Raw genomic sequence first — 27,697 nt, 5'->3', positions numbered from 1 at the left:
ACAGACAGGGCGGAATAACTGCTCCTATTTCAGATGCTTAAGTGTCTATACAGAAAATTCCAAGGAAACTACACCCCCACCAAGAAAGTCCTGGAATAAATGAGTTCATCAACATAAACACAAAAATCAACTGTTGGGGCTAGCACTGTGGCATAGTGGGTAAAGCTGCCGCCTGCAATGCCAGCATCTCATATGGGCACCAGTTCATGTCCCAGCTGCTCCACTTCCGATCCAGCTCTCTGCTGTGGCCTAGGAAAGCAGCAGCAGATGACCCAAGTCCTTGAGCCTCTGCATTTGCATGGGAGACCTGGAAGAAGCTCCTGGCTCCTGGCTTTGGATCGGTCCAGCTCTGGCTGTCCCAGCCACTTGGGGAGTGAACCAGCAGATGGAAGACCTCTATCTCCCCCTCCCCACCTCTGCCTCTCCTTCTCTCTGTGTAACTCTTTCAAATAAATAAATCTTTTAAAAAAAATCAATTGTTTTCTATACATTCTCAATGAAAGTGTGGACACAAAATTAGAAATATAAAACTCATAAAGAACTTAAATACTGAAAACTACAAAAAATTGATAAAAGAAATCAAAGATCTCAATAAATGGAGAGACATACTGTGTTCGTGGATTGGAAGACAACACAGTAAAAATGTCAATTCTCCCTTGAAGGTTTAACACAATTCCTATCAAAGTGTCGGCTATGTTACACGTAGAAAGACACACTTACTCTAAAATTCACCGGGAAAAGTAAAGGCCAAGCGCTACAGCTTCCAAAGTGTCACCACCAGGGAAAGTGCTCACAACTGCACACGCACGCCAAGTATCCCACGTGAAGTTTAGGTCAAGGCAGAGTCTCACAGATATTATGGGTAAGAGGAGAAAGAGATCTCCTCAGAGGAGCTGCGTGGAAGGAAGAGGCTGAGCATGGGGGGATGAGAGCAGGCAGATGACCCGCACCCCGACTCTGGATTCCTCAAACGTGCTCCGTGCAGACCGAGGGTCAGCAGGGCTCCCAGCAGGCTCTTAACGAAGACTCTGGTTGTCCTTCAAACAGGGAACATTCTGGAAATCTTGTCCTGCCCCAGAAGCAGGATCTGGAGAATGCAGAGTCCAGCCCAAGCAACAGCACGGAACGTGGAGGACAGGGCAAGCCCCCATGCAGAAGTGACACAGCCTCAAGTCCCCGCAGGCTGCCACGGGGGCCACAGGCAAGCTGTGCTGAGAACGGCCGCTGCCTGTGAAGCGGTGGGGACGCACACGCAGAGATGAGGAATGCTCTCAGAACACACAATGGACAGGGACAGAAAGACCCCAGGTCAGCAGCTCTACTTGTGTGTTAGTGGCTACATGAAAGGGACAACGTCGTGACAAGCTTTCAAACACCGGACAGAAGTTGTGCCAACTTTCCCCAAACGCATGCGAGGAAAGCCCCACATCCTGTCCAAGCGAGGTCCTCGGCTCGGCAGGCGACAGTCTCACCCTCTCCATACCTCCTACTGTTAGCATTCGGAGTCGCTCCTTGAAAACTGCAAGGTCTGAGAGGCAGAGTGGGGGCATGGGTGAGCGCAGAAGGAAAAAGACAGGCGAGAGTTAGTTCAGGAAAAACCAAACACGAGACCACATCACCACCGCAGGCACAGGCACAGACACTGGCACAGGGACACATGAGGAGAAGAGGGTGGGAGGCGGGGTCGGGGCGCGATGGAACTGTGCACAGGACAGCTGGAGCGGGGGGGGGGGGGGGGGGGCGCTCCCCGGACACTGGGCAGCCACCAGGCAGCGTCGTTTGATCTCCTCGCGTCCCAGCCTCGGGCCCGAGAGGCGCTGGGCTGGGTGCGCTCCTGGGAAGTCGCGTGTGCCTCACCTAGAGGACTGTCACGTGGAAAACTGAGGGCAAGAAAATGAAAAGCCTCATTTTCAGGGCAGCCATTTCTCAGAACTGGGCTTGGGCAACGGCCCGCACTCTGGGCCTTAGGATCCCAGAGGCTTCTGAAGAATGGGAGCAGGCCCGGTCTCTGCTCCCGAGAAGGCAGCCTGCGGCGAAGCAGCAAGGCCGGGAAGAGCCCAGACGGCCGCTGGCCACGCTCAGTGGCGCGGGTCCCTTCTGCCTGCAAGTTTTTCACCAGAGGCTACACCACCTGAATGCTCTCAGCCGCCGGTGAACACCAAGACGCCTACTTGGACACGCAAAGTATGCTCCTGACCCCTGACACTGGGAGTGCGGGCTGGAGGGGTCCGGTCAGGAAGGCGGGTGGCAAAAGGGCTGCATGGACGGGCTGACGGCTGAGTACTCAGAGCCACCTCACAGTCCCTCTGCAGACTCCCTGCCCGGGCATGCCAGCTGACAGTGCGACCTGACTCAGAAGAGATCCCAAGAGCAGGCCACAGGGTCCACAGGACTCCCATGGGCAGGACCAAGGGGTCAGGCTCTGCTTCCTTCCCCTGAAGGACAAGAGCATCCACCCAAGAGCTCAGAGCCCAGCAGCTTGCAAGACACACTCCGAGCTCTGCACACAAGTGCCAGCACTTTGCTCAAGACAAGGATGAGCGATCTTTCTTCCTTCATCCTTCACAACCAAGCCGTGAGACATGGCAAGAAGCAGCGCTCCAGGGCGGCGCCGCGGTGTGTTCACGCCGCGACTCCAGGGAGGAATGGGTACAAAGGGCCACACAAAGGCAATCTAGCCAAATGTTCATATCCTGGAGACTGGGAAGTGGATGTTTTCGTATCCTCCTGAAATGTTCTGCATTTTATAATAAAAGCAGAGAGACAACCGAAGAGGGGGAGAGGGAAGAGAACAGCAGCAGCCATTCCGGTCATCAGGACAGAGCCTGCCAGCGTCCTAGCCAGCACCTCCTGAGCAGCGCACGCGGATGCTGGTGGGGTCAGAGCAGCTGGGACGTGGCCACGACCCCCTACGTGAGGAGCAGCAGTGAGGACCCACGCAGCGACACTCGGAGCTAAGCAGACTGTTTACCAGTTCCTGGGGGTCTACAGACGAGGAATCCTTGACGTCAGGTGTCTGCATGGCCCAGGCCTCACTCTCCGAGGGTGACTAGGTGAGCATGTCTACCAGAACTTCAAACCCCTGCAGGGGCATCCTCAGCTTGACAGAGCCCTGCTGAGTCCCTCAGGGGACATGCCACACACAGCAGCGTTTGCAAACCGACTGCTCCCTCACTGCTCTGAAACATGGAGAGCGAAATCAACTCTATTTTTAGCTCATTCTTCTCAGCCCTCAAGGGACAGAGCAGTGCTGGCATGTCAGGAGGGCGTGAGGACAGTCATCGCTCGCTGTGCTCTCAAGGACACAGAAGCAAGCAGCGACTCATTTTAAGAGCTGGAATTCTTGGGTGGTGTTTGGTCTAGAGGTTACGCAGCTGAAATACTGGCGTATCTTTGAAACTCCTGAATTATCTCTTTAAAAAATTAACTTCACTTATCTGAAAGGCAGAGACAGAGAACAAGATCCCATCTGCTGGTTCACTCTCCAAATGTCCTCAACAGTGGGGACAGGCCGGGCTGAAGTTGGGGACTCAACCTGGTCTCTCCAAGTGGGTGGCGGGGGTACAATTACCGGAGCCAGCACCACTGCTCCCCGGGTGTGCATTAGAAACACACTAGAACAGACTGGAGCCGACGCCAACCCCGGCACTCGGGTAAGGGATGTAGGTGTCTTAGCTGCTATGCCAAACAACTGCCCTTGCACTGACTTTTTAATTACCAAACCCAAGTTCATTTCCGAAAAGCTTTATCAGCAACCTGAAACACTAATGGTACATGGGTGAGAAGAGTCACACCTTTCTCCTATTAATTTACAGAATTTGCTGTTTCGATTTCACCTTATATGTTGAAATCTCTCATTAACCCATTATATCCCATGGGCCTATACACAGGATACCCATGAAGACTTAAATTGAGCAATAAAATGAATATAAACTCATGTTAATTGTGATTATTGGGGCCAGTGCTGTGGCATAGTGGGTAAAGCCACTGCCTGCAATGCTGGCATCCCATATGGGCAGCCAGTTCGAGTCCCGGCTGCTCCACTTCCAATACAGCTCTCTGCTATGGTCTGGGAAAGCAGTAGAAGATGGCCCAAGTCCTTGAGCCCCTGTACCCACGTGGGAGACCCAGAAGAAGCTCCTGGCTTCAGATTGGCACAGCTTCAGCTGCTGTGGCCATCTGGGGGAATGAACCAGTGGTTGGAAGACCTCTCTCTCTCAGCCTCTCTCCCTCTGCTCTCTGTAATTCTGCCTTTCAAATAAATAAATAATCTTTTTAAATTTGTGATTATTATGCTATCAAATTATCTGCAGAAATGAAAATCTGGGACTTAATGGGGTAACATAAACCTCAATTATCTTTGTCACTACTACAAGTTACAGAATTTATACATAAACCACAGATGGAGGCAATTTTAAATGGGAATCTAATTTAAATGCTACACTTGGAAGACAGGAGAAAGTCAGGACTGGAGGTAATGGGGATGAGATGCCACCCTTCTCACCCCAAACCAGACAAGGAAGGGGTGGCTGGCATGGAACTTACACCCGAAGGCAAGCCGGGGACAGCCGCTAGGTCTGCAGGTTAACCTGTTTCCACTCAGACAGCGAAAGCAGAGGAGGGCACCGGCCCCGGGACTGTCCGTATCCCTCCACTTGCTAACAACTCCCTGAATCTGGTGTTGGCAACTGACTCCCATCTCTACCCTGGCACCCTAAACCATGTCCTTTCATTAGGGCCAGCGTCCCTGCCAGAGGCTGTGGGCTGTCCTGCCCTTAGGCCAGAGCCATACAGGACACTCCCAGGGACTCCACTAGCCCTCTCCTCCCAGGTTTGTGGTCTCCTTTTGAACACTCAACCCTCCTTCTCAGGGAGGGGGCTACGGTGCAACTGGGCACCAATTAAGATGGGCTGCTGGGGTCATGTGAACCTAGCGCTCAACTCACATTCTCTGCAAATATCCCTGTTCCCGCTATCACCTGCACAGTCAGGAAACAAAACCCACATCTACCTGAGAAACTGTCCTAAAACTGACTTCTTAAACCTCAATGAAAACAACCACAAACCCCAGCGTCTCCGTCACATTTCTGCGGCACTCGTAACGTGTGTGCCCGCGGCATGTGACGGTGAACCTGGCCAGGACTGCCTGGGGAGAGTCTAACTGCTGAGCCTCTCCCACTGCGGCTTCAGGGGTCAGGAGAATTTCTAGGAAGTGAGGACAGGTGCCCCAGGCCAGTTTCCCAACCTCTTAAAAATTGGTCTCCTGGTTCCAACCCTCCCCTCCATGGAGTCTGTGTTGCCTGTGTTCCAGTTCTGGCACGAGGTACACGCGGCTCCTGCCTGTTTCCTGCAGGGTCCTGGGCCCCCCGCTGGGTCCAACTCATTACCACTGCTGGCCACTGACCTCAGAGGTTATTTGTTAACTTAGCTCACTCTCACATAATTAGCAGGCTCCAGGCACTATCTGAGGACAGTCGCAGGTGCCACCACTGCCACTGCACAGACGACGCACAGGAGGCACACAGGGCTAAGCGATGGCCACGGCAGGGATGGCGGGGCTGGAGGAGCTGCCCACGCTGCCTGGCACTCACATTGGGCCTTCTCCCTTCTTGAGGCTGCGCCCACATCAAGGGTGAGAGCTGTGAGAGACCAATTTTCCTACAGTCTCAAACCTGTAAGGAATTCACACTGTGTCCACGTGTGCATGCGAGAGACTTTTCTCAATTTTTATGTCACACTGTTTCAGATGGATTACAACGCACTCTCTTCTCCCCAAGTGGGCGCTACTCCCCGGCTCTCTGGGCGCTTCTTAAATGCTCCCAGCCAGAGGGTTCAAAACTCGTCTCCTCCAAGGACCTGCTCGGTGAGCTTGCTCTGGCCCTCCCGCCTCACCATGCTGCTGCTGGAAGGAGGGAGGCCCCTCGGATCCTGGCTCTGGCTTGGCAGCTGAGGAACCAGGGAGGGCTGGGGTGGTGGGGGTGGTGGGCCTGACCGACTTGATCCAGGAGGGCTGAGGTGGTGGGGTGTTGGGCCTGACCGACTTGATCCAGGAGGGCTGGGGTGGTGGGGTGGTGGGCCTGACCGACTTGATCCAGGAGGGCTGGGGTGGTGGGGTGGTGGGCCTGACCGACTTGATCCAGGCGGGCAGAGAACCACTCTGCAGTTCTCTGGTAACCACCGTGCTGAGTCGAGAACCACCGAGAGGGCACATCTGAAGATGCTGGCTACTGCAGGTGTCGGGGAAGGGGAGCTGGGACAGTGCAGGCTCAGGCAGGCGAAGAGGCCAGCCCCACTGTGACCGACACAGGGAGGTGCTCCTCTCCCACCAGGCAGGAGAGTCCAGCAGCCAGTGGCTCCCCGTCCTGAGCCCCGACCGGGCAGTGAGCATGGCGGGGGGAGGAGACTCGAGGGCAGGGGTGTCTACTGTAAGGGGTGAGGAGTGGGAAAGAGGCTCTCCTGGGGACACTGTGAAGGGAGGCCCACTCTGGCGAGCACAAAGTTGTCATCACGGAACAAAGGAGCAAGGTTCAACTCACGCGCCTGCTACAGTCCCAACTGGTCCTACTCAGACTCAAAGGGTTTCAGCCTCCTTCCTGGACCCGCGGAGGGCTGCTGTGATGCAGAGGAAATCCCCTATCATCTGGGAGGGTTTCTGAAACCAAGACACAGAAGCAGCCACCAACTGCCAACACCAATTCCAGAGTCACCGCCAGCAGGCGTCACACTACGTCCTGGCAGCCCCAGAGCCGGCTTCTCTGACCCTCCCACGAAGTGCCCCAGAGGAGGCTAAGTTGGCCCGACCTGAAAGCGGGTTAGCAGGTGGGTGATCAGCTTCACCAGCATGCGGTGCCTGCTGCGAACGCCTGGCCGTTTCAATTAGTCACGCTGTCATTTCCTTAGTACGGTTAGCAGCAAGGTGACGGAAAGCAGATTAACTCTGGAAGCAACTACAGATGACAGGCCAGCCTGACACCCGCGTCACCTCATGAGGAGGGCGGGTCTGGGTGGGAACACGTGACAACTGTGACAAGACCCGACTGGCCTCCACACATGCACCTCCCGAAGGCCCTGCCTCCTGACGCTGCGGGAACGCAGCCCCCAGTTTCCTCCGTGTGATCACCGGCACTGCGTGGCGGGCTCGGCACAGGCTGTTCTCTGAACCTCCTGCCCTGGGCGGGCCAGCTCTTCCCCATGCCAGAGCTCCCTGAACAAAACTTCATTCTCCAGATCGAGACTCCAGCCAACCTGGCTGAACACTGGAATCCGTATATAAACATACAAATAACTTGCCCGCCACCCTTCCTTCAAACATGAGGCTGCATCACGGGCAATTTCAAGTGATCAGAAATCAGGGAAACTCAGGAGCTCGCCTTCCTGCCTGCATGTCTGGCTACCACGGGCTGGCACAGCGAGAGGAGCTCAAGCAACGCAGCCGACGGCTCCCAGACCCTCACCAAGTTTGTCTGTGGATGAGATAATGTCAGCGGGCACGGAGGAGTCCAGATCAGCATCCAAAATCCCCAGGGGGTCCAGCTGTGCTACATGGTGCCCTCGGATCTACGAGGGCCAGCGATGAGAGGGAAGGACACACACAAAAGGACAGGAGAAAAAAAGAGGGAAGGGTAAAAAAAAAGTAAAATTACATTAAAATTAGTGTTTACAGGTTAATTCTCACCCACGTTTGAAGAAACAGTTACCGGAGCACCATCAAAATTTACACAACTAATTCCGAGAGGATCAAGTTTTGCAATGTGGTGACCCCTGACCTGGAATAACAACACAAGCAAGTCAGTAAGCAGAGGGCAGGGCACTTGGGGAAAGTCACGCCGCGAGCATCTCGCCCAGCCAGGAGCACAGCACGAGGGCCCGGCACAACAAAACCAACAGCTGAAACAGCCAGGGATTATTTCCAAGGCACTCGGGTAAAACAGTGCTTTCAGAAGAAAGGGATAAACTAGCTCCCCGGTTCTGCTAAACTCGGCAGTCTCAAAGGAGCGTGTGCGGGGCAACGGGAACCCGGCATGCTGGCAAAGGGGACCCCAGCGTGAGCACAGGAAGCCCGTGAAGGTGCTGGGGGTGACTATGGTGGCGTGGATGAGCATCTCCCCCACATCCCCCTGGAGGTGTGCCCTTGTCAGCCCTGTGGCAGCGAGGCCCTCTGAGAAAACCCAAGGGAGAAAGCACACCCCTGAGGACATCCTGAGGTCTTCAGTGTTGGGTACGTTATCCAGTTTCCTGCCAGGTTCTGAGAAGGGGCAGGTGCTGACCAGTCACTGCCAGGTGCAAGCAACGGTGGGGAGGGACCAGCTGTGCCTCTTACCTGTGGTCAGGTCCACCGTGGAAATGCCTGCACGTCTCCTTGCGCGCCCAGGGAGAGCCCTCCCCGCCAGATGACAGCAGGAGGGGCCTGTGGCCCAGGGCCCTCCCTGAGTCGCCCTGGATGCCTGTACTAGGGGCCTTATACGTGGAGGATGCAGGCAAGCCACCAACTTCAGGACACGGGAGCACAAAGCAGAACAGAGCGGGCACAGGTCCCCCAGCTGAGCTCCCAGGGGACTGTCCTCAGGGAGGCGCCCTGCTTGCCTACCCCAACTCCCTCCTTAGAGCCCGCCTCTCGTGGCCTAAGCACTCAGCTCTGGGCTCTCCCCGGATGTGAGGCAGCAGGCTGGAAGAGCCGTGGAGACTGCTCTCAGAAAGGCTGGAGGCGGCCCTTTCTGCTGCTCTAGCAGGGCCCTGTCCCTTCCCCACACGCTCTAGGCTTGGCCCTCTCTTCTGTGTTCCCGGACTCCACGGGGTGACTTTCCCACAGTGTCCCCCAACAGCACCGCCCTCCCAGCCACTGCTCCCTCCAGGTAGGGGTGTCTGGCACTGACTCGGGTTTCCCTGGCCACATCTCTCTCATGCACTTAGGAAAACAGTAAGGAGCTACTTATAGGGTTGGCATGGGGTAGGGGAGACCCATGCGACCAGGGTGAGCCTGCTCCTTTCCTCCCTTGTGTGCGACTGCTACCTCCCTGTGGCCTGACGGGGGAAAGCTCCGGGACTCGGCTCAGCGACAACCGCGAGCAAAGCTGACGGTGGCCTAGGAGTGCTGTGTCCTTTCTCACAGGGATGCCTGCCCACTCACCTGATACGCCCTGATGAGGGACTGCACCGCCAGGTGGTCTTCCACGAGCTTGTCCACATTGGGCTGAGCCTGGGCGACGGCAGCCAGGGAGGCTCGGCTCAAGGGAAGGGGACTCTGGTAGGCAGTGCCTGGGGGGGCTCCGGCATTGGTGTTGCGGAAAAAAATGTCCCATGACTAAAGACAAAAAAAGACAGGGTTAGCCCACTGCTCCCCACAGTGGCCACCAACAGTTAGCCTCTGCAGGCAAGCGCGCCTCCCGCTCTCTCGCTGCCGACCGTAGGCCTCTCCAGGATGGGTCCTAGTTTTCCACCATTTTCATTTTGCCCTCAGAATGCACCTTCTGACTTCCACACCCGCCACACGTGCCCAGGGGCCATCGTCCACCAGCACAAGTTTCAGGGGCCCAAAGCCACACGCTGGCTGCCCTGGGGGCCAGGTGCTGGTGCTCAACAGTCACACAGTCCTGCCCCCTCTTCCCCTCAAGGCCCTGCAGCTGGGAGGCGATGAGGATCACGGCGCTGTCCGCCAACCTCCCAGGTCTGCAGGAACACCAGATGACCCCACCCCCACCCCCACAAGATTTAGGCCTCCCTCAAGACCCCAGAGGTTCAGCACAGCCCTCAGGGGCCCAGTGACACCTAGCTTGTGTCCTATGCCTCTGGGCACAAAGCAGAAGCTCATCGTTTATGAGAGGCCGCAGTAACGCCCCAGAGAGGCAATCTCATCCCTTCCCCGGGAGGAGCACATGGGAGTGGGGTCGTAGGCCCCGGGGAGGTGTCCTTCTGGGCTCAGTTTCTGCCATCTATAAGAAAGGACAGAAACATGCATTCTCAGGACCAGTATTGGAGCACAGCAAGTCAGGCTGCCTCCTGTGGTGCCAGCATCCAAAACGGGCACTCACTCAAGCCCCAAGTGCTCAACTTCTGACCCGGCTCCCTGCTAATACACCATGGAGAGCAGCTTGGGCCCCTGCGCCTACGTGGGAGACTGGATGCAGTTCCAGTCATCTGGGGAGCCAGCAAGTGGATGGAAGATCTCTCTCTCCCTTCCTCCCTCTCTGTAGCTCTGCCTTTCAAATAAATTAAAAAATCTTAAAATAATAGCAGCAGCAGCAGCAGTGGGAGTGAAGAGCAGCAAGGACCAACTTGCATTACTGCTCTCTGGCCAAGCTGGAGTGCGGACTGTGTCCTCCCTAGAGGTATAGGCTCAGGACCAACTCACAGAAGGGGCAGGCATTTGATGCCGCATTTAATATGCTGCATCCCTATAAGAGTCCATGGATGTGTGCTCCAGCTCCATTTTTTCTCCCAAGATTTACTTGAAAGGCAGCATACCAATGAGAGAGGAAGAAGAGAGATCTTCCATCTACTGATTCACTCCCTAAATGGCTGCAACAGCCAGGGCTAGGCCAGGCAGAGGCCAGGCACTCCATCCTGGGTGGCAGGGGCCCAAGCACTTGGATCACCACCAGTGCCTTCCCAGGTGCATTGGCAGGAAAGCTAGATCAAAGCGGAACAACTGCGACTCAGACTAGCACTTTTTTTTTTTTTTTTTTTTGGACAGGTAGAGTTACAGACAGTGAGAGAGTGAGACAGAGAGATAGAGAGAGAGACAGAGAGAAAGGTCTTCCTTCCATTGGTTCACTCCCCAAATGGCCACTTTGCTGGAGCTGTGCCAGTCTGAAGCCAGGAGCCTCCTCCTGGTTTCCCACGCAGGTGCAGGGGCCCAAGCATTTGAGCCATCCTCCACTGCCTTCCCGGGCCACAGCAGAGAGCTGGACTGGCAGAGGAGCAACTGGAACTAGAACCGGCGCCCATATGGGATGCTGGCGCCGCAGGCAGAGGATTAACCTAGTGCACCACGGCACCTGCCCCTTAGACTAGCACTCTTGATATCATACTGGTATCTCAGATGGTGGGCTAACCCTCTGCACCATGACACCCACCTCCACCCCGATTCTGCCTCGAGTGTATGAGTCCCTGCCATCCACATGGGAGACCAGATGGAGTTCTGGGCTCCCAGCTTCAAGTCTGGTCCAGCTCTGGCTGTTGTGGACATCTGGGAAGTGAACTGGTAGACAGAAGATCTGTGTCAGCTCTGTCTGCCTTTCAAATAAAATGACATTTAAAAAAATTTTAAAAATTCACACACACCATTGATCAGGCTTAGTGTGCCAACAGCAGAGCAAGCCCTACATAGAGACCTCTATCCGTCCAGCAGAAGTACCAAAGAAAACTGGAAAACAAGGATTTGTAAAATTCTGGGTTTATAATAAAATGAAAGAAATGGCCACTTGCTGAAGCCCAGGAGCCAGAGCTCAAGGTCAGGGCCAAGGGCGAAGCTGGAGAACTTCCAGCTCACGCCTGCAGAGGGCAGGCACTGACTGCTCACTGGCCTCTCCCTGACCTCCTTTTGTACTTGAAATAAAATGCCAGGTGATTCTCCATAGAAGAGGTCAATGGTGCAGGGGGAGGTAGTGCCGCACAGCCCCCTGGGAAGGGTGTGCAGGAAACGCAGCTTCCTTCACTCCCTCACAGGCCCCGCTCCACACCTGCACACCAAGCCCCGGCAGGCTCCCTTGCCCGTGAACCTGGAGACAGTCTAGACATGAGGGACACGAGGTTCTGCATCAGCAAAACCCATCACACCGCAAACTAAGTGTTGTTTTGTGCACCCAAGCCAGGCCTCAAAAAAAAAAAAAAAAAAAAAAAAAAAAAAAAAAGGCTTTAAAACAGAAGGTCACTTCTGCTCTGTGGGTTTCACCTTCCCACAAGAGTGGCCGCAGAGTCCAGGCACCCGTCCTGCCCACTCACCAACCTACACCCTTCAGGCCCGTTTCTCCCTCCACACCCTGTCAACCTGCAACCCGCTAGCTTCTCTCTTCATCTACAAGGTCTCTTCCAGCTCCTCAGCCCCGCCCCTCCCCGACATGCACCCCTGGGGCTTTAGGGTCCCTAGGTCTGGGGCTGCCACTCTTGCTCCTTCCTCCTGATGCCAGGCCCTCCCCTCACTGGTCCTGTCTTGGCCACACCCATCTCAAGCGGGCTTCCCGGCCTCAATCTGATACTTTATTTACTTCCTGTCGGCCCCTCCCTACTGCAGCAGTGTCCCCCTCTGCAGCTGAGACCACCAGCGAGGGAGCGAAGGAGGGAGGGAGGGCCCGCCTCCCAAAGGGACAGAGGAAACCCCAGTGCTTCCTGGCTCAGCTTTTGAAGACCATGCCACCTGCTGGGAGACACAGGCACACTCACTGGGAAAGGTGGCACCTGGTCAGTGGCCACCACTGACCACCCGAGCTCCCTGACTTTGTGTTGTGAGGAAAATGAGCCAAGCGCCCGAGCTTGTATTTCCATGAGCCAGATTCACCTCCCGCTATCCCTTGCATTGGTGTGGACGCCTGGAACCTAGGTCAGATGTGGGCAGGGCAGCTGTTTCTACTCCCAGAGACGTTTCAAGGGACCAAACAGAAGGGAGGAAGCGCAGTGCCTGGCTCATGGCAGAGCTCATCAGCACAGAAGTTTCCAGAAAGAGAAACGGCTCTTGGCCCATGAGACTCAGAGGCCAAGTCAGCTTTGGCTTGTTGACAGGGAGGGCAGTGCTGGGTACAAGGTGGTCATGTGGATTCTGAGTCATACCAACCCACGTAGGCGCCTCCGCGCACCACACCCGTCACCAACATCATTCGCCTAGCCGATCTCTCACCTGTGTCCTGCTGTACAACTTACCAATATGGAAAACACCTGCTCCCTGTCTTGCCCTGAGTGTACAAGGGCCACACACAGATATGTGGTTCTCTGATACCAGGGACAATGACACTGCAAGACGGAAAAGGCTGAAATGACACTCAGGACAAGCTGTTGGGAAAGTGGGCCGGGCAGAGACAGGAGGCACCTGCCCAGGGCAAGCTCAGTTGCTACCACAGGCAGGTGCCAGAGGCGTGCAGGATGCCCCGTGACAAAGTGAGTGCCGTTAAAGAGAGACTACTACTCTAGGTTATTCCAACAAATTCCCTGTCCAGGCTTAACCGTAATCCCTAGCACATTACAGGTCTGGGTCAGAAAGATGCCTGACTGAGCTTCCTACTCACAAGGAAGCCAAGACGAGAGAACACATAAACCCCGCAGGAGGCAAATGTGCGGGAGCAGGGACCGAAAGCTGAGGTGGCAGGAAAGGCAGCCACTTAGAAGGGCAGCCTCTGGCCTGCGCCACAAAGGACAGACGGTCCATGAGGGACCCGGGAGGTGACAGGAGGGCCTGGGCTATGGCCAGCCCTCAAGTGCTGAGAGCAAGGCGTGGCCTCAGGAGGGTGAGGTAGGCATGGTCAGAATGAGGCTGGGAGGTGGGCTGGGAGTGGCTGTGCAGCATACCCTGGGAGGGAGGAAACTGGTAACCAACCCAGACAAGCATGGAGCCGCGCATCGGCCGGCAGGCAGGCAGGCAGGCTTGGAGCGGGCTGCTCCCACCCTCCTCTGCCATCCAGCAAGAGGGCAGGACCAACACCTTGCTGAGATGCCCTAAATCCAACATGACAGGCTTTCAAGTTTAAGGACGGCTAATGTTTTGGCTGAAATGAAACTAACTGTAGATGACTAACCACGCCTGGCTGGCATCTAGGCAACTGCCTTCCAGGTCAGAAGTCATGGCCCTTGACCTGCACATCACCTTCAGACCATGAATCTTCCCTCTGCTCACAGCAGGGTCTGTCTTCCCAATGGCACTCAACCACCCTGGGACAACTCTGCACCTGCAGTTTCTCTCCATTGTTCAGGAAGTGGACGGCAGACCCAGTGTGGTGTTAAGGACTTAGCCCAGGTCACTAAAACTTATCTTAGCTCCCTGACTCATTACTGGGATGGTTCTGATCTAATGGGGTGCCTCTTCTCGCCCACAGCTCAACAGGCCAGATCCTGGGGCTCCCCTGTGTCTACCCTCTGGGAACCCCAATCCCAGCCCCCTCATCTCTGTCTAGGGCTCGCTAAGTATGTAAGACAATGATGGGAATAGGAGGGTAGGCTCTGGGCTCCTCATTCATGGTGTATCCCCCCCAGGATCCAATGCCAAACACAGTTCTAGATATATCAGTGACGAGGTCTTACACCATCAGAAAATCCCACCAATTAAATTCGGATTGCTAACAACACTACACTTTTGTAACTTTTATTTACTAATCTTCATTGTATTTGAAAGGCAGGCAAAGAAAGAGAGAGAGGGAGGAAGGGAGATCTTCCATTGCTAGCTCACTCACCAAATGAAAGAGGTGGGCTAGGCCAAAGCCAGGAGCCCAGAACCCAATCCAGGTCTCCTACATGGGTGGCATGGACCCAAACACTTGAGCCATCATGTGCTGCCTCCCAGGGTGTGCATTAGCAGGAAGCTGGATCAGAGTGCAGCTGGGACTAGAACTCAGGCACTCTGATAAGGAACGCAGGCAAGGTCAGTGCTGTAGCGTAGTAGGTAAAGCCCTAGCCTGCAGTGCCGGCATCCCATATGGGCATCGCTTCAAGTCCCGCCTGCTCCACTTCCAATGCAGCTCTCTGCTATGGCCTGGGAAAGCAGCAGAAGATGGCCCAAATTCTTGGGCCATTTCACCCACATGGGAAACCAGAAAGAAGCTCCTGGCTTCAGATCTACACAGCTATGGCCATTGTGACCATCTGAGAAGTGAACCAGCAGATGGAAGACCTCTAACTCTTTCAAATAAATAAATCTAAAAAAAAAAGTAATGCAGGTATCCCAAGCAGTTTGTGTACCAAGTGCCCATTACTTAATAATGCTTTTTAATTGCTATAAAAACATGGATACTGAAAAAGAAATTCATGGAAAATAGGTATCATGAAAAACTACGCAAGGATGTCAATTTTTTGCACCCAAACTGGTATTCTAATTAAATTTTCCAAGAACTTTTTGAAGTGCTCAAGTATAAACTGCAGGGTGAAGAGCAGCCACAGCCCTCCGGCTTGCTCTGACCCAGCCTGTGTGTGGCCCACTCCTTTCCTGGGCACAGCTGAGACGCAGCACACCTCTATTCCCCGCCAAGGCAGCTCAAGAACCCGTTCTGACCTGCAGGCCCCAGCCCTTTCCTGAAGACAGAGAAGATCGCAACCCGACGGCTGCCCTGATGGTCGGGACCAGGACACTTGTGCTGGGGAGAACTGTGGATGGACTGCCTGTCTCCAGAGCCCTGAGCACATGGTCCTTGCTGGGGGCTACGCACGAGCCTCCAAAGGGGTAGCGCTTGGGTTGGAAGAGCTGGGCCTCAAGGCCTCCATCCCAGAGAGTTGCACACAGACCAGGCCCAGGCAAAAGCAGGGCTCCGGGCCGGGGTCAGAGGCCTGCCCACCACGCTCCCCTGTATGAAGCATTGAGATGCACTGAGTTCAGGCTGCAGTGGGGCCACCCCTGGGAAGGGTTCACATGGACCCAATGAAACCAGGGTCCCACCCAGGCACTCCTAAAATCAAACAGCAGCACAGCACGAGTTCCCTGGCCTCAGACCCAGGGGTGGGGAACCTTTCTTCTGCCAGGGTCCATTTGGATACTTATAACATTATTCAAGGGCCATACAAAATTGCCAACTTAAAAATGAGCCTGGGGGCCAGCGCTGAGGCACAGCAGTTAAAGCCCTGACCTGAAGCGCCGGCATCCCATATGGGCGCCGGTTCTAGTCCCGGCTGCTCTTCCGATCCAGCTCTCTGCTGTGGCCTGAGAAAGCAGAAGATGGCCCAAGTCCTTAGGCCCCTGCACCCATGTGGGAGACCCAGAAGAACCTCCGGGCTCCTGGCTTCGGATTGGTGCAGCTCCGGCCTGTGGCTATCTGGGGAGTGAACCAGCGGATGGAAGCTTTCTCTCTGCCTTCCCTCTCTCAGCATAACTCTGACTTTCAAATAAATAAATAAATAAATCTTATAAAAAAAATCTAAAAATGAGACTGGGGGCCGGTGCTGTGGGGTAGTGGGTGAAGCCTCCACCTGCAGCACCGGCATCCCATATGGGCACCGGTTCAAGCCCCGGCTGCTCCTCTCCTGATCCAGCTCTCTGCTATGGCCTGGGAAAGCAGAAGATGGCCCAAGTGCTTGGGCCCCTGTGCTCACATGGGAAACCCAGAAGTTCCTGGCTTCAGGGTGACCACTTTCCTGCTGTCCCAGCCATTTGGGGAATGACCCCGTGGATGGAAGACCTCTCTGTCTCTCCCCCTCTCTGTCTGTAACTCTACCTCTCAAGTAAATATTTTTAAAGAGAGCCTGCTCTAGATCTGTTGAATTTTGAGTCCCACCATCCGCTGCCTTCACAGGGGCAGACCACGTGACTTCACAGGCCTTGATGGCCTGCGGGCTGGATGTTCCCCACCCTGGAGCTGGAGAATATTTCCCAGCAATTGCTACCATCTGCTCCCTGTCTGTGAACAAATGCCAACAAACCCTGGCAAGCAGAGCTGCCCCAGCCGAGCCCTGTGGGATCTGCTGACACAGAACCTATCTGGTATCTGCTGGGACTCTGCCCTACACCAAAGGTTCTGTGAAGAGGGCTGGGGGCCACCCAGGGACCACAGAACCCACCCCATGGACCTCTGCTTCCCCAGTCCCTAGGGACAGGCAGCAACCTGTGACCCGGGCCCAGGCCTCAGACATCCCACAGCTGTTCTCTGGCTTCCTGAAGGCCAGAAGGCCAGCAGGCAGCCAGCACCAAACTGCCAAATCCAACAGAGGCTTCCACGGTTCCCACCAATCCTCAGGTGCACAGGAGCTAATGCCGAAACAGAATCACCACACTGGTGCGGCTCCGAGTTCCTAAGTTTCTGGGGAGTGCATTACAGAAACCAAACTTGCCCTGCATAAAAACCTGACATCCACGACAGCCTGTGCCCACTTTTAAGCAGCCCTGTGACACTCCTCAGGGAAGGAGGGCACTGCGGAACCACGGTATCACCTGCAGTCACCCGGCTGGGGGCCCACCTGGACCAGTGCCAGCCCCTCCACCCCCCGGCAGGAGTGGGGGGCCTGTGGAGCAGCAGCTCCAAGTACAGGTAGAAGGCTGCTGACTTCACGTCCAGGCCCCGCCCCTCCCAGTGCACTTAGGGACAGGACAGGCAGAGCCAGGAAGTGGAGTCCCAAAGCCCTCACACCTCCCTGCAGGGCCACCTGGGGCAGGACAGAACCAGCTGCTGCGGCCGGACAGCTTTCCCAGGTGCCGACGCTGCTCACCCACAGGTGGCACCAGCTCCCCCAGGAAGCTCCTGCCCTGGGCCCAGCTGCAGGAGGAAGGTCAAAGGAAGGTCAAGCCTCTGACCCTCCTCAAGGGGGGCAGGCCTGCGGCTGGCTCTACTCCCAGGCAGACGCATGAGCAATCTGCTCCTTTCCACTCCTGTCTACCCTCCCCTGCCTTTAGTCACTGACACAAAGCTATTTTGCTTAAAATACAAAAGACGTTTTTTAAAAATATCATGCTCTAAGAGACAGCGCAATCTGTACCCAAAGCTTCCCCACCCAGCTGCAGGCAGACCGTAAGGTGGCCATGGCCTCGGCCCTCCTCTTCTCAGGGACCCCAACTCCACCACTGCCCTCCAACTCTCTCCCTCCACCCACCAAAGGTGGCCCTGCTCCCACCCCTAACGAGCACCCTCAGCTGGAACTTGGAACTGCACCATTTATTTCCTAGCCCAAACTCCTGTTTCTCCTGCTGCCCCTGATCAGCTGAGTGACCACACGCTTCCTGGGGCAACACCTGCCCTCCAGGGCACAGCCCCCAGAAGCTCGGCGGGCCCTCCCTGCCTGGCGGCGCTAACCACCCAGTTAAGGACGCCGGGTCAGAGGTATTGCAGGCCTGGAACAAAGCCATGCAAGCGGCAGCAGCCAACGAGCGCAGCGGAGCCACTGCTCCACGCCTCTGTGGCTCTCCGAGGGCTTAGTTCACTTCTCTGACTGGCACAAACGCACATCTCCCGCGTAGAGGCCCTGTGCTGAAGCTGGCGCAGGCTTCGCTGATCCGACACAAGAGCCCCCAGTGCTGACACTGGTCTGCACAGAGGCTGAAGGCCACAGGGAGCAACTTCACAGCCTTGGGCACTGAGCTTCTGCTGAAGTAGACCACGGGCTTGAAACAGATGTCTCTGCTTCATAAGAAATCTACTACATAAAAGGTTAAAATAAATTCTTTTCATTCATAAAGCTAACACATCAAAGATTAAAATACTCAAAAATGTATTTTTTAAAAAATTATTTATTTATTTGAAAGGCAGAGTGATGGAAGGGAGACAGGGAGGGAGAGGGGTGGAGGAGGGAGAGAGGAAGAGGAGAAGGGGGATGGGGGTGGGGAGGGAGAGAGAGAGGCAGAGAGCGAGAGAGAATCTTCCATCCACTGGTTCACTCACCAAATGGTCATGAGAACTGGGGCTGGGCCAGGTCAAAAAAAAAAAAAAAAAAAAAAAAAGCCAGGAGTTCCGAACTCGAGTCTCCCACGTGGGTGGCAGGGGACCAAGTGCTTGGGCCATCTTCTGCTGCCTTCCTAGGTGCATTAGCAGGGAGCTGGATCAGAAGCACAGCAGCTGGCACTTGACCCAGTACTCCAATATGGGATGCCATGGCACAAGGGTGGCTTAATCCACGCACCACTGGCCCCTCAAAAATGTATTCTAAGCACTAAACTGTCCTTGCCTAAAATGCTTTGCGGGGGTGGATGCTTAGCCTAGCAGTTAAAATGGTTAAGCACTGGGGTGCTTGGGTTCAAATCCCTGCTCAGGCTCCCGACTCCAGCTCCCTGCTAATAACAAAGACCCACAAGACCCACAAAGCTCAAGTAATTGGGTTCCTGCCACTCATGGAGACCTGGACTGAGTCCTCAGTTCCCTGCTTCAGCCCAGCCTAGTCCCAGCTGTTGTAGGAATTTGGGGAGTGAACCAGCAGATGGGAACTCCACCTGTCTCTGTGATAAAAAACTTGTGAACTCCCCCCAGAAACCAACATCTAAGTGGCACCAGTGTTCTGCAGAGTTCTCAATGCAGGTGCTCCGCCTATCAGACTACCACAACCTTGACGTGTCTCCCCTCCCACGTGCACCACCCAGTGGCTGTGACAGTGACAGAACAGGACCCTGGAGTCCCAGGCCAGGGTGGGCATATCAGGCCCTCTTCTTCAAAGCACAGCTCAGGCAGTTTCGAGACTGCCTAGTGAAGCGGGCTCGTGTCACTCCCCCGTCACGTCTGCATTTTTCTTGCCCTTTGCCCTCACTTGGTTCCCTCACAGGAAGCACAAGACTGCATTTCAAGAGCACGGAAGGGCCAGACGTCGCCGAGGGGCCCACCACCGTGCACGTGCGCCCAGGACGAGCACAGAGCTCCCCAGTCCCACGGTGACCACGTGAGTGCCTGACTTCTCACTGTGCTGTGGGCACTGACCGTGCCGGCTCTACAAGAAAACCTGGCGTGAAATCCTCACAGTGATAAGAACAGGGAGGCTTTAGGAGGCAGGCTGTGTGGGCACCTTGACCCCAGGGCCTCCAGCCACGGTGTGCAGCCTCTCCTGACCCGCAGTGGGAAGACCACTGCGCAAGGGGAACCGGAGTCCCGCTCACGGACCACGGAGCAGGAAATCTCCCAGCAAGAGCAGCGGTCTGCAGCCTGGTGACACCCAGCCCCCTGTCCCTCCCCACCACAAACCACCGCAGGCGAGGCCACAGCACGCCCGTCACTCCCGAGCGGTGGTCTCTAAACCCAAACTCAAGATGACCTGGCTGGCCCCTCAAAAGGGTTACGCTGAGGAGAGGAAGGCCAAGCTCTGGGCCAGCCCAGGTGCGTCTCCCACCCGAGACCCCCTTCGGGAGCCTCCAGTACAAGGCCAAGGGCCACTTCCACGCAGCACTCCTTCCCGGGCAATCTCCTGAGGAAGCTGTGGCGCGGGCACTCCCAGGTTGCCACGGAAATGGGCAAGGCATGGACTGGCTTCCCCTCCCTGAGGCGGGAAGTGTGACCACTCTGAAGTGCCACAGCAGCCCGGGCAGACTTCTGGTGCCGTGGTCCCCAGGTCCCAAACAGGAAAGTGAAGTCCACAGCGGCAACCAGGGACATGGGCAGAGCCCCACTCCGTGCGCTGCACCCCCGCCGTGCGCCCGCTGCCCTGGATGGAGCACGGGACTCCACTCGGCACTGCCCTGGGCCCTGCGGCAGGCGGCCCACCCCCTCACATGCCAGGCGTGGCTCCTACTGACGCTCAGGGAAGAAGGGGTCTGAGGAGGAAGTGGCCTTATGGGTAACAGAGATAACGAAGAAACGGAAAACCAGAACACGACGACCTAGAGGCCATCGACACGGAAGTCACAGGTGACGCCTCTGAGGCAGGTCACACACAAAGCATCCTCCGGGGACGTCGGGACGGAGCAGCTTCCCTGCTCCCTTCTCCACGCACTTTCCTTCTTTACACGGCTCATCCTGCGACAGCCTATGGAGATCACGGGGCACACGTGTGTGCTTCACTTCCTTGCTTCCTCACGGCCTCCTGGAGTACACGCGTGTGCTTCCTCATGGCCTCCCGGAGCTGCACGCGTGTGCTTCCTCATGGCCTCCCGGAGAACACGCATGTGCTTCCTTGCAGCCTCCTGGAGTATACGCGTGTGCTTCCTCACGGCCTCCCAGAGCTGCACGTGTTTCCTCACGGCCTCCTGGAGCTGCACGCGTGTGCTTCCTCATGGCCTCCCGGAGCTGCACGCGTGTGCTTCCTCATGGCCTCCCGGAGCTGCACGCGTGTGCTTCCTCACGGCCTCCTGGAGCTGCACGTGTGCATCCTCATTTCGTGCTTCCTGTCTTCGTGAGGCAGCACTTGCACATCCTATGTTCTCAAAGGTCTCCATACGGTCAGTGCCTGCTGCTGGCTTCGACTGGGCAGCTCTAGGCCTGATGCACACACTGCGGTGAATGTGGGCTTCGGCCGACCGCCTGGCACTGAAGCCACGGGTGCGCACTTACCTGGGTGGCCGGGCGGCACTGGGCCCACTCGCCACGCTGAGCACCCGCAGCCCTGAGCCTTACCTTGTGCACACTCTTGGGGTTCTCCAGCCAAGCACAGTACATCTCCTCCACATAGTTTGAACTAGTCCCACTCAGAAAGGGCTCGGCGGCAACAGGTGCAGAGTAGCACCGAGACTGCTGAAGCGTCCTGACCGCGGCCGGCCTGTTTTGGGAACATGTCTTAACAGTCTGGGAGGCCGTCAACGGCCTCAACTTAGCAGCACAAGTCCTTAAGTGGAGCATTTCAGTCCTGAAGCCTTTCACCACAGCCTGCACAAAAGAACAAGAAAGTAAAGTTAAAAAAGAACATTTTAGGAGATAAAGCTAATAGAAAAAAACTTGTCTAAGTCTGGCTGTCCAGGAGAGATTTTGGTGTGTGAGTCTGGTTCTGACAGTGTGCCAATCCTGTCCCATGGTGCACATGTGGGCCCCGTACAGGGACCGTGCAGGACGCCACGGCAGCCCAGGGAAGGTGGGAGCATAGCCACCACCATTGTCACTTAGAAGTCCAAATCTTGTCTACACTGGAGGACGTCAGCACTCTAAGTTCATACACTGTATAAAACAATTGCAAAGGCTGGAAACTGGGAATGAAAAAGGCATTTTTTAAAAAAGAAAGATTTATTTATTTATTTGAGAGGTATAATTACAGAGAGAAGGAGAGACAGAGAGAGGTCTTCCATCCACTGATTGCCTCCCCAAATGGCTGCAACAGCTGGAGCTGGGCCAATCTGCAGCCAAGGTCCAGGAGTCAGGAGTTTCTTCCAGGTCTCCCACGTGGGTGCAGGGGCCCAGGCACTTGGGCCATCTTACACTGCCTTCCAGGGCATTTGCAGACAGCTGGACTGGAAGAGGAGCAGGTGGGACATGAAGGGTGCCCATATGGGATGCTGGAGCCACAGGCAGAGGCTCAGCCTACTATGCCACAGAGCCAGTCCCCAAAAAAGGCATTTTCTAACCTAGCCAGAAACTAATCAAGCACCTGCTGTACACACGGCATTCTGGAAAATACGGAAACATGAGCAAATACTTTGCTTACCCTCAAATAACCTTCCTTTGAGCAGAGGAGAAGCAAACATAAAATATACTTGGGAGACAATACCAAGTGTTTGGGAGGTGCAGGCCACAGCCAGCACCCCCCGGGGAGGTGGGCTCCGTTCAGGCAGGGAGGAGACGACCAGAAGCAGCAGGGCAGAGATGGGAGGGGAGGACTGAGCGCTGTAGTGCTGGGAAGAAGAGTGAAGGGAGCCTGAGGGCCTGACTCAGCCCCCTCCTGAGCCCTGGGGCTAGGTGTGCACAACATAGCACGTCACAGGCACCGCCACCACTGAGACAAGGGAGAGTTCACAGCAGCTGTCACTGTACCTGCGGCCTGGGTGGTGGGCAAACTCATGCGACTGAACCACGCACAACCTCACCTGGGTCACAGGGCTCCCATTCCAACCAACCTTCTTCCCTCTTCTCTCCGCGACAAGCTGCCTGGCTGGCCCTTCAGCAACCTGGACCCCAGGGCTGGAGAGAGGGACAAGGAGGCCAAGGCAAGAGGGAACAACGGAGGAAGGTGGGGAAAAGAGATGGAGGAGGTGGAAGGAGGAGAGGAAGCAGAAAGAGAAGAAGAGGAAGAGGAAGAAAACAAGGAGGAGGGGGAGGAGCCAGACCTCCTCTGGATGGGGGTGGGGCATCTGGGGCAAGCAGAAGGTGGGAACTCAACATGTTCACGGATTTGTTTAATCTATAATTCTCTATCAAAAACAGCCAACGTCTAAAGCAAGTGATGTGTCCACCAGAGATGAGAGGTGCCTGCTGCCGAAGGGTCTCCAGGTCTCCAGCCACTTTCTGCTACCGAGAAATCCTGCTTGGCCCAGGAAAGGGGGTTCTCTTCTCAAGAGGCGCGGCTGCCAAGGGGCAGCCCGGGGGTCTGGGTGTCCCGCAGGCCGGGTCACAGCCCTCAGCCTCATGGCCGAAGGTCAGAAGTCAAGGAGGAGAGTAAAAGGCTCCATGAGGGCTCCAGGGAATGAAAAGTGCTGGCTGGTCAAACCCTCGCCTGCTTGTGGGCCTGTCCAGAACTGCAGGCCTGGCTGCAAAGCTGGAATTACATCCTACGTCCACGCCTCCCTAAAGGAAACCCAAGCTCTGAGATGGCTAAGAACCACACAGAAATAAATGCTAGATGAAAACATCACATGGGTGCCGGTGAGTCCCAGCTGCACCGCCTCCAATCCAGCCCCTGCTAATGGCCTGGAACAGCTGTGGAAGATGGCCCGAGTACTTGAGGCCCTGCCCCGACCCAGAGACCCGGGTGATGCTCTCGGCTCCTGGCTTCGGCCTGGCCCAGCCCTGGCCATTGCAGCCATTTGGGATGTGAACCAGTGGACAGAAGCGCTCTCTCTCTCTCTCTCAAACTCTTTCAAAATGAATACATTTTAAAAAATCTCTATTGCTTATTAGAACCTTCCTTTTGGCCCAGATTTGCTCAAAATGCACCCAGAGACACTGACATCGTCCTCCCCCACAGGAGAGCCAGGCCAGCAGAAGGGCACAGCAGAGTCCGTGAAGCCCACGAATCCACCACGGCCACCATCGAAACCCACTCCTTACCGTGGAAGGTGAACAGCGACACGCTCAGATGTAACAGCGAGCGCGGCCTCACGCCCTGGGCGCCCTTCCACCTGAGAAATCAGCGGTTCTGAGCCGACGCCACACTAACTGCAGCAGTCCTCCCTACCTCCAGGGACACTCCAGTGCTTTTCCCACTCATAAATTTAAGCCCTAATGTCGATGGCAAAAACACTAACGCTTCTGCCATTGACACTCATTTTGTATTGCTCAGGTCCATGTCCCCGTCAGTCTTCCTGCTGCGTGAGTGGGGTCACCTCCTGAACACAGCAGCCTGCCCTGGTTAACCAGCAGGACACAACTCGGGAGCTGTGACAGCCCAACCAGCAGGCACTGCTCCCCCTGATATGACCTCCCTCCAGGCGATGCTGTGAATAAATCATGAGAAGCCACCTGCACCCCCCAAATCTGACACAGCACTGCCCGGAAGTCACAACACTCGAGCTCCCTTGGGATGGTGGGAACAGGTGTCCTACAGCGGAGGACCAGCCAGGACAGCGGCTCACGTCCAGCCTGGCAGACCCACACGGCTGACGCCAGCAACCTACCCTTGCTCTTTCTCTCTTACGTAACGAGAAGATACTGAAGACAAAAGCAAGCTGGTGGCCAGCTGAGCTTCTGCCTTACACGTCGGTCAGTTTTAGGAACAGCCACCTGCAGAGCCACTCAACTGTGCCAACCCCTTCCCGAAAGCTCTGAACTACCCAGAGTCCGACTGTTCCGATTTCTGCTTTAAAAGAAAATTTCTATTTGACAAGGGTGATGCTACAGTTTGGGTGTGGTGTGAGTGTACCCCAAAGGTTCACCGGCCAGAAGCTCGGTTCTCGTGCGCTCTGTGGAGAGGTGGCGGAACCCTTGAGACGGGAGTGGCGGGGTCACTGGGGCCACTGCACTTAAAAGATACTAGGGCAGATCTCAAAGGTCCCCGGTTCTTCCAGGAGTTCCTGATATAAACAGACTCCCGGCTCACCACGCAACACCCCAGCTGGGCTGATCCAAAGGGCTGTCTGAGCCTGGGTCTCAGCCTCCAAAATTATGTACTAAATACATCTTCTTTATGAGCTGCTCTGTCTCAGGATCTTCTTTAAAAATCCTTTATTTTTATTTATTTGAAAGGCAGAGAGACCGAGAGAAGGACAGAGAGAATGTTCCATGTGTTGATTCACTCCCCAGATACCCATAACAGAGTTGGATCAGGCCGAAGTCAGGGGCCTACACCTCAAATGGTGTGTCTTAACCGCAACGCCAAATACCAGGCCCGGCCTTGGGTATCGTCATCGTCGTCTTCTTTTTTTTTTTTTTCTTAAGATTAATTTACTTACTTAAAAGGCAGAGTTGCAAAGAGGAAAGGACAGTCTTGTAAAAGTGCTGGGATAACTGGATGAGTGCAAGAGAATTAAGCTGGATCTCCATATACAAATTAATCTGAAATGAACAGAGGACCCAACTGTAAGAGCTACAATTATAAGACACTGAGATATAACTTCTAAGTTATGATGAAGCAAATCTTCATGGCCTTGGTTCAGGCTGTAGACTTGTGGTTATGACACTAAAAGTGCAAAGGAAGAACAATCAGATAAATTGAAATCCACCTAAATAAAAAACTTCTGTGCTCCAAAGCACCCTTTATGACAAAATTAAGACACAGAAGTTATCTGCAAATCATTTCTCTTAGATTTGCATGATACAAAGAAAGAACTCTTAAATGATAAAGACAACCCAGTAAGAGCAGGCAAAGCGGCAGGGGTGGAGCCTTGTGGGTAAGGTGGCTGCTCGCCTAGGTTTGACTCCCAGCCCTGGCTCCTGTTCCCGGCCTTCTGCTAACGCAGACCCTGGGAGACAGCAGGGTCAAGTAGTCCGGTTCTCACTGTCCACGCGGGAGACCTGGATTAAGTCTTATCTACCAGTTTCACTCCCCAGGCACTGTAATCATCAGGGAATTAACCAGAAGAGGGGAGTGTGCCTGTGTGCACTCTCTCCCCACCTCTTTCAAATAAACTTAAAAAACAAACAAACAAACAAACAAAAAAACCCCACACCACTACAAGGAGTTGGGGCCAGCGTTGTGGCACAAAGAATCAAGCTGCTGACTGTGATCCCGACATCTTGCATCAGTTGAGTTCTGGCTCCTTTGCTTCCAATCCAGCTCCTTGCTGATGCTGGCCAGGTGCGTGGGCCCCTGCCACGTATATGGGAGACCTGGATGGAGTTTCAGATTTGTGGCTTTGGTCTGGCCCAGACCAGCCTTGTGGCCATTTGGGGAGTGAACCAGCCGAGAGAAGATTTCTTTCCTTCTCTGTCACTCTGCCTTTCAAATAAACAAAATAGATCTTCTGAAAACAAACAAGCAAAAACCCCAGGAGATACCACGGCACCTTCCCTAGACTGGCTATCCTTGAAAAGGAAGCACCGGCACGGCAGGACAGAAGCTGGAATCCTCACACATTCACAGCGGGAATGCTATCTGGTTTTGTTAAACCGCTGTCCACACAAAAACTTAGTGCTCACAGCAGCATTACCAATAAAACCTAAAAAGTAGAAATGTCTATTGGCTAACAAACGGAGAAACAGAACACAGAACACCGTGCTATGGAATGGTATTCTGCAATGAAACAGGAAGGCCTCGCACCTGCTACAACATGAACAGACTCTGAGAATCTCACACGCAGAGAAAGAAGCCAGAAGCAAAAGATCACATCTAATGATCCCACTGCCAAATGAAACGTCCGGAACAGGCCAATCCAGACAGTGCTGGAGTAGGGGATGGATGCAGAATGAGGGATGACAAGCCAGGCAATTATTTATTGAAAAATTTCATGTATTAATTTGAGAAGCAGAAAGAGCTAGCGCTCACCATTGGTTCATTCCCCAAATACTCCAATGCCAGAGACTGAGTTGGAACGATGTCAGAAGCCAGCAACTCAATTTGCATCTCCCACATGAGTGACAGGAACCCAGCCACTTGAGCCACCGCTGCTGCCTGCAGGGTCCACGTTAGCAGGACGCAGGAGCTGGGAGTCAAGTCCAGGCACTTAGTTTGCAGACGTCTCAACTACTAGGCCGAACACCAGCCCCTTAACTGTGCAATTTAAATGGGTGAATTGTATAGTATGCAGATTGTATCTGAATGAAGTTTTTTCTTAAAAAATCACATCAGGGGCCAGTGCTGTGGCGCAGTGGGTTAAAGCCCTTGCTGCATGCAGTGCAGGCATTCCATATGGGCCCCGGTTCGAGTTCCGGCTGCTCCACTTCTGACAGCTCTCTGCTGTGGCCTGGGAAAGCAGCGGAAGATGGCCCAAGTCCTTGGGCCCCTGCACCCATGTGGGAGACTAAAAGAAGCTCCTGGTTCCTGGCTTCGGATCAGCTTAGCTCTGGCCATTTCAGCCATTTGAGGAGTGAACCAGCGGATAGAACACCTCTCTCCCTCTCTCTCTTTGGTTCTACCTCTCTATGTAATTCTTTCAAATAAATAAAATAAATCTTTAAAAAGAATTACATGAGGGCGGACATTTGGCACAGGCATGAGACAGCCAAAACTCATACTGGAGTACTGGGGTTCCAATTACAGCTCCACTTCCCATCCAACTTCCTGCTAATGTGCACCTGGAGGCACTAGATGATGGAAAGTATGTGGGTCCCTGCCACTCACGTAGGAGACCTGGAGTGAGTTCTGACTCCTGGCTTCTGCCTGATGCAGCCCCTGCTGTTGTGGGCATTTGAGAAGTGAATAAATCTCAATCTGTTTCTACCTAAAAAATAAACTTTTAAAAAGTTTTTATTTATTTATTTGAGAGGCAGAGTTAAACAGAGAAAGGGAGAGACAGAGAGAAAGGTCTTCCATCCCACTGGTTCACTCCCCAAATGGCCACAACAGCCGGTGCTGGAGCCAGGAGCCAGGAGCTTCTTCCAGGTCTCCCACATGGGTGCAGGGGCCCAAGCACTTCGCCTGCCCATCTTCT

General features: G+C 54.7%; 1 protein-coding gene across 10 annotated transcripts in view; it reads right to left on the bottom strand.

The window, feature by feature from the left end:
* Window positions 1–27,697, bottom strand: part of OGDH (oxoglutarate dehydrogenase) — a 61,805-nt gene that overhangs the window by 24,904 nt on the left and 9,204 nt on the right. For 3 of the 10 annotated variants that reach the window (XM_051853065.3, XM_051853064.3, XM_089316246.1), the window contains exons 2-5: window positions 21,144–21,392; window positions 9,128–9,301; window positions 7,455–7,557; window positions 1,484–1,528 (exon numbers count right to left, since the gene is read on the bottom strand). In XM_051853065.3, the coding sequence (XP_051709025.1) occupies window positions 1,484–1,528; window positions 7,455–7,557; window positions 9,128–9,301; window positions 21,144–21,365 (544 nt within the window). In that variant the 5' untranslated portion in view covers window positions 21,366–21,392. Of the gene's footprint in view, window positions 1–1,483; window positions 1,529–5,591; window positions 5,673–6,536; window positions 7,192–7,454; window positions 7,558–7,675; window positions 7,767–9,127; window positions 9,302–21,143; window positions 21,393–27,697 lie in introns of those variants that run through there. The other 7 variants (XM_070059887.2, XM_008261824.5, XM_089316248.1 and 4 more) reach the window with 4 other exon arrangements.

This window comes from Oryctolagus cuniculus, chromosome 16 (assembly GCF_051225735.1).
Source record: "Oryctolagus cuniculus isolate XC-2025 breed Fujian yellow rabbit chromosome 16, ASM5122573v1, whole genome shotgun sequence".
Lineage (NCBI taxonomy): Eukaryota > Metazoa > Chordata > Mammalia > Lagomorpha > Leporidae > Oryctolagus > Oryctolagus cuniculus.
Note: the sequence above shows the minus strand (reverse complement) of the source record. Positions and strands in the feature narration are given on the sequence as shown.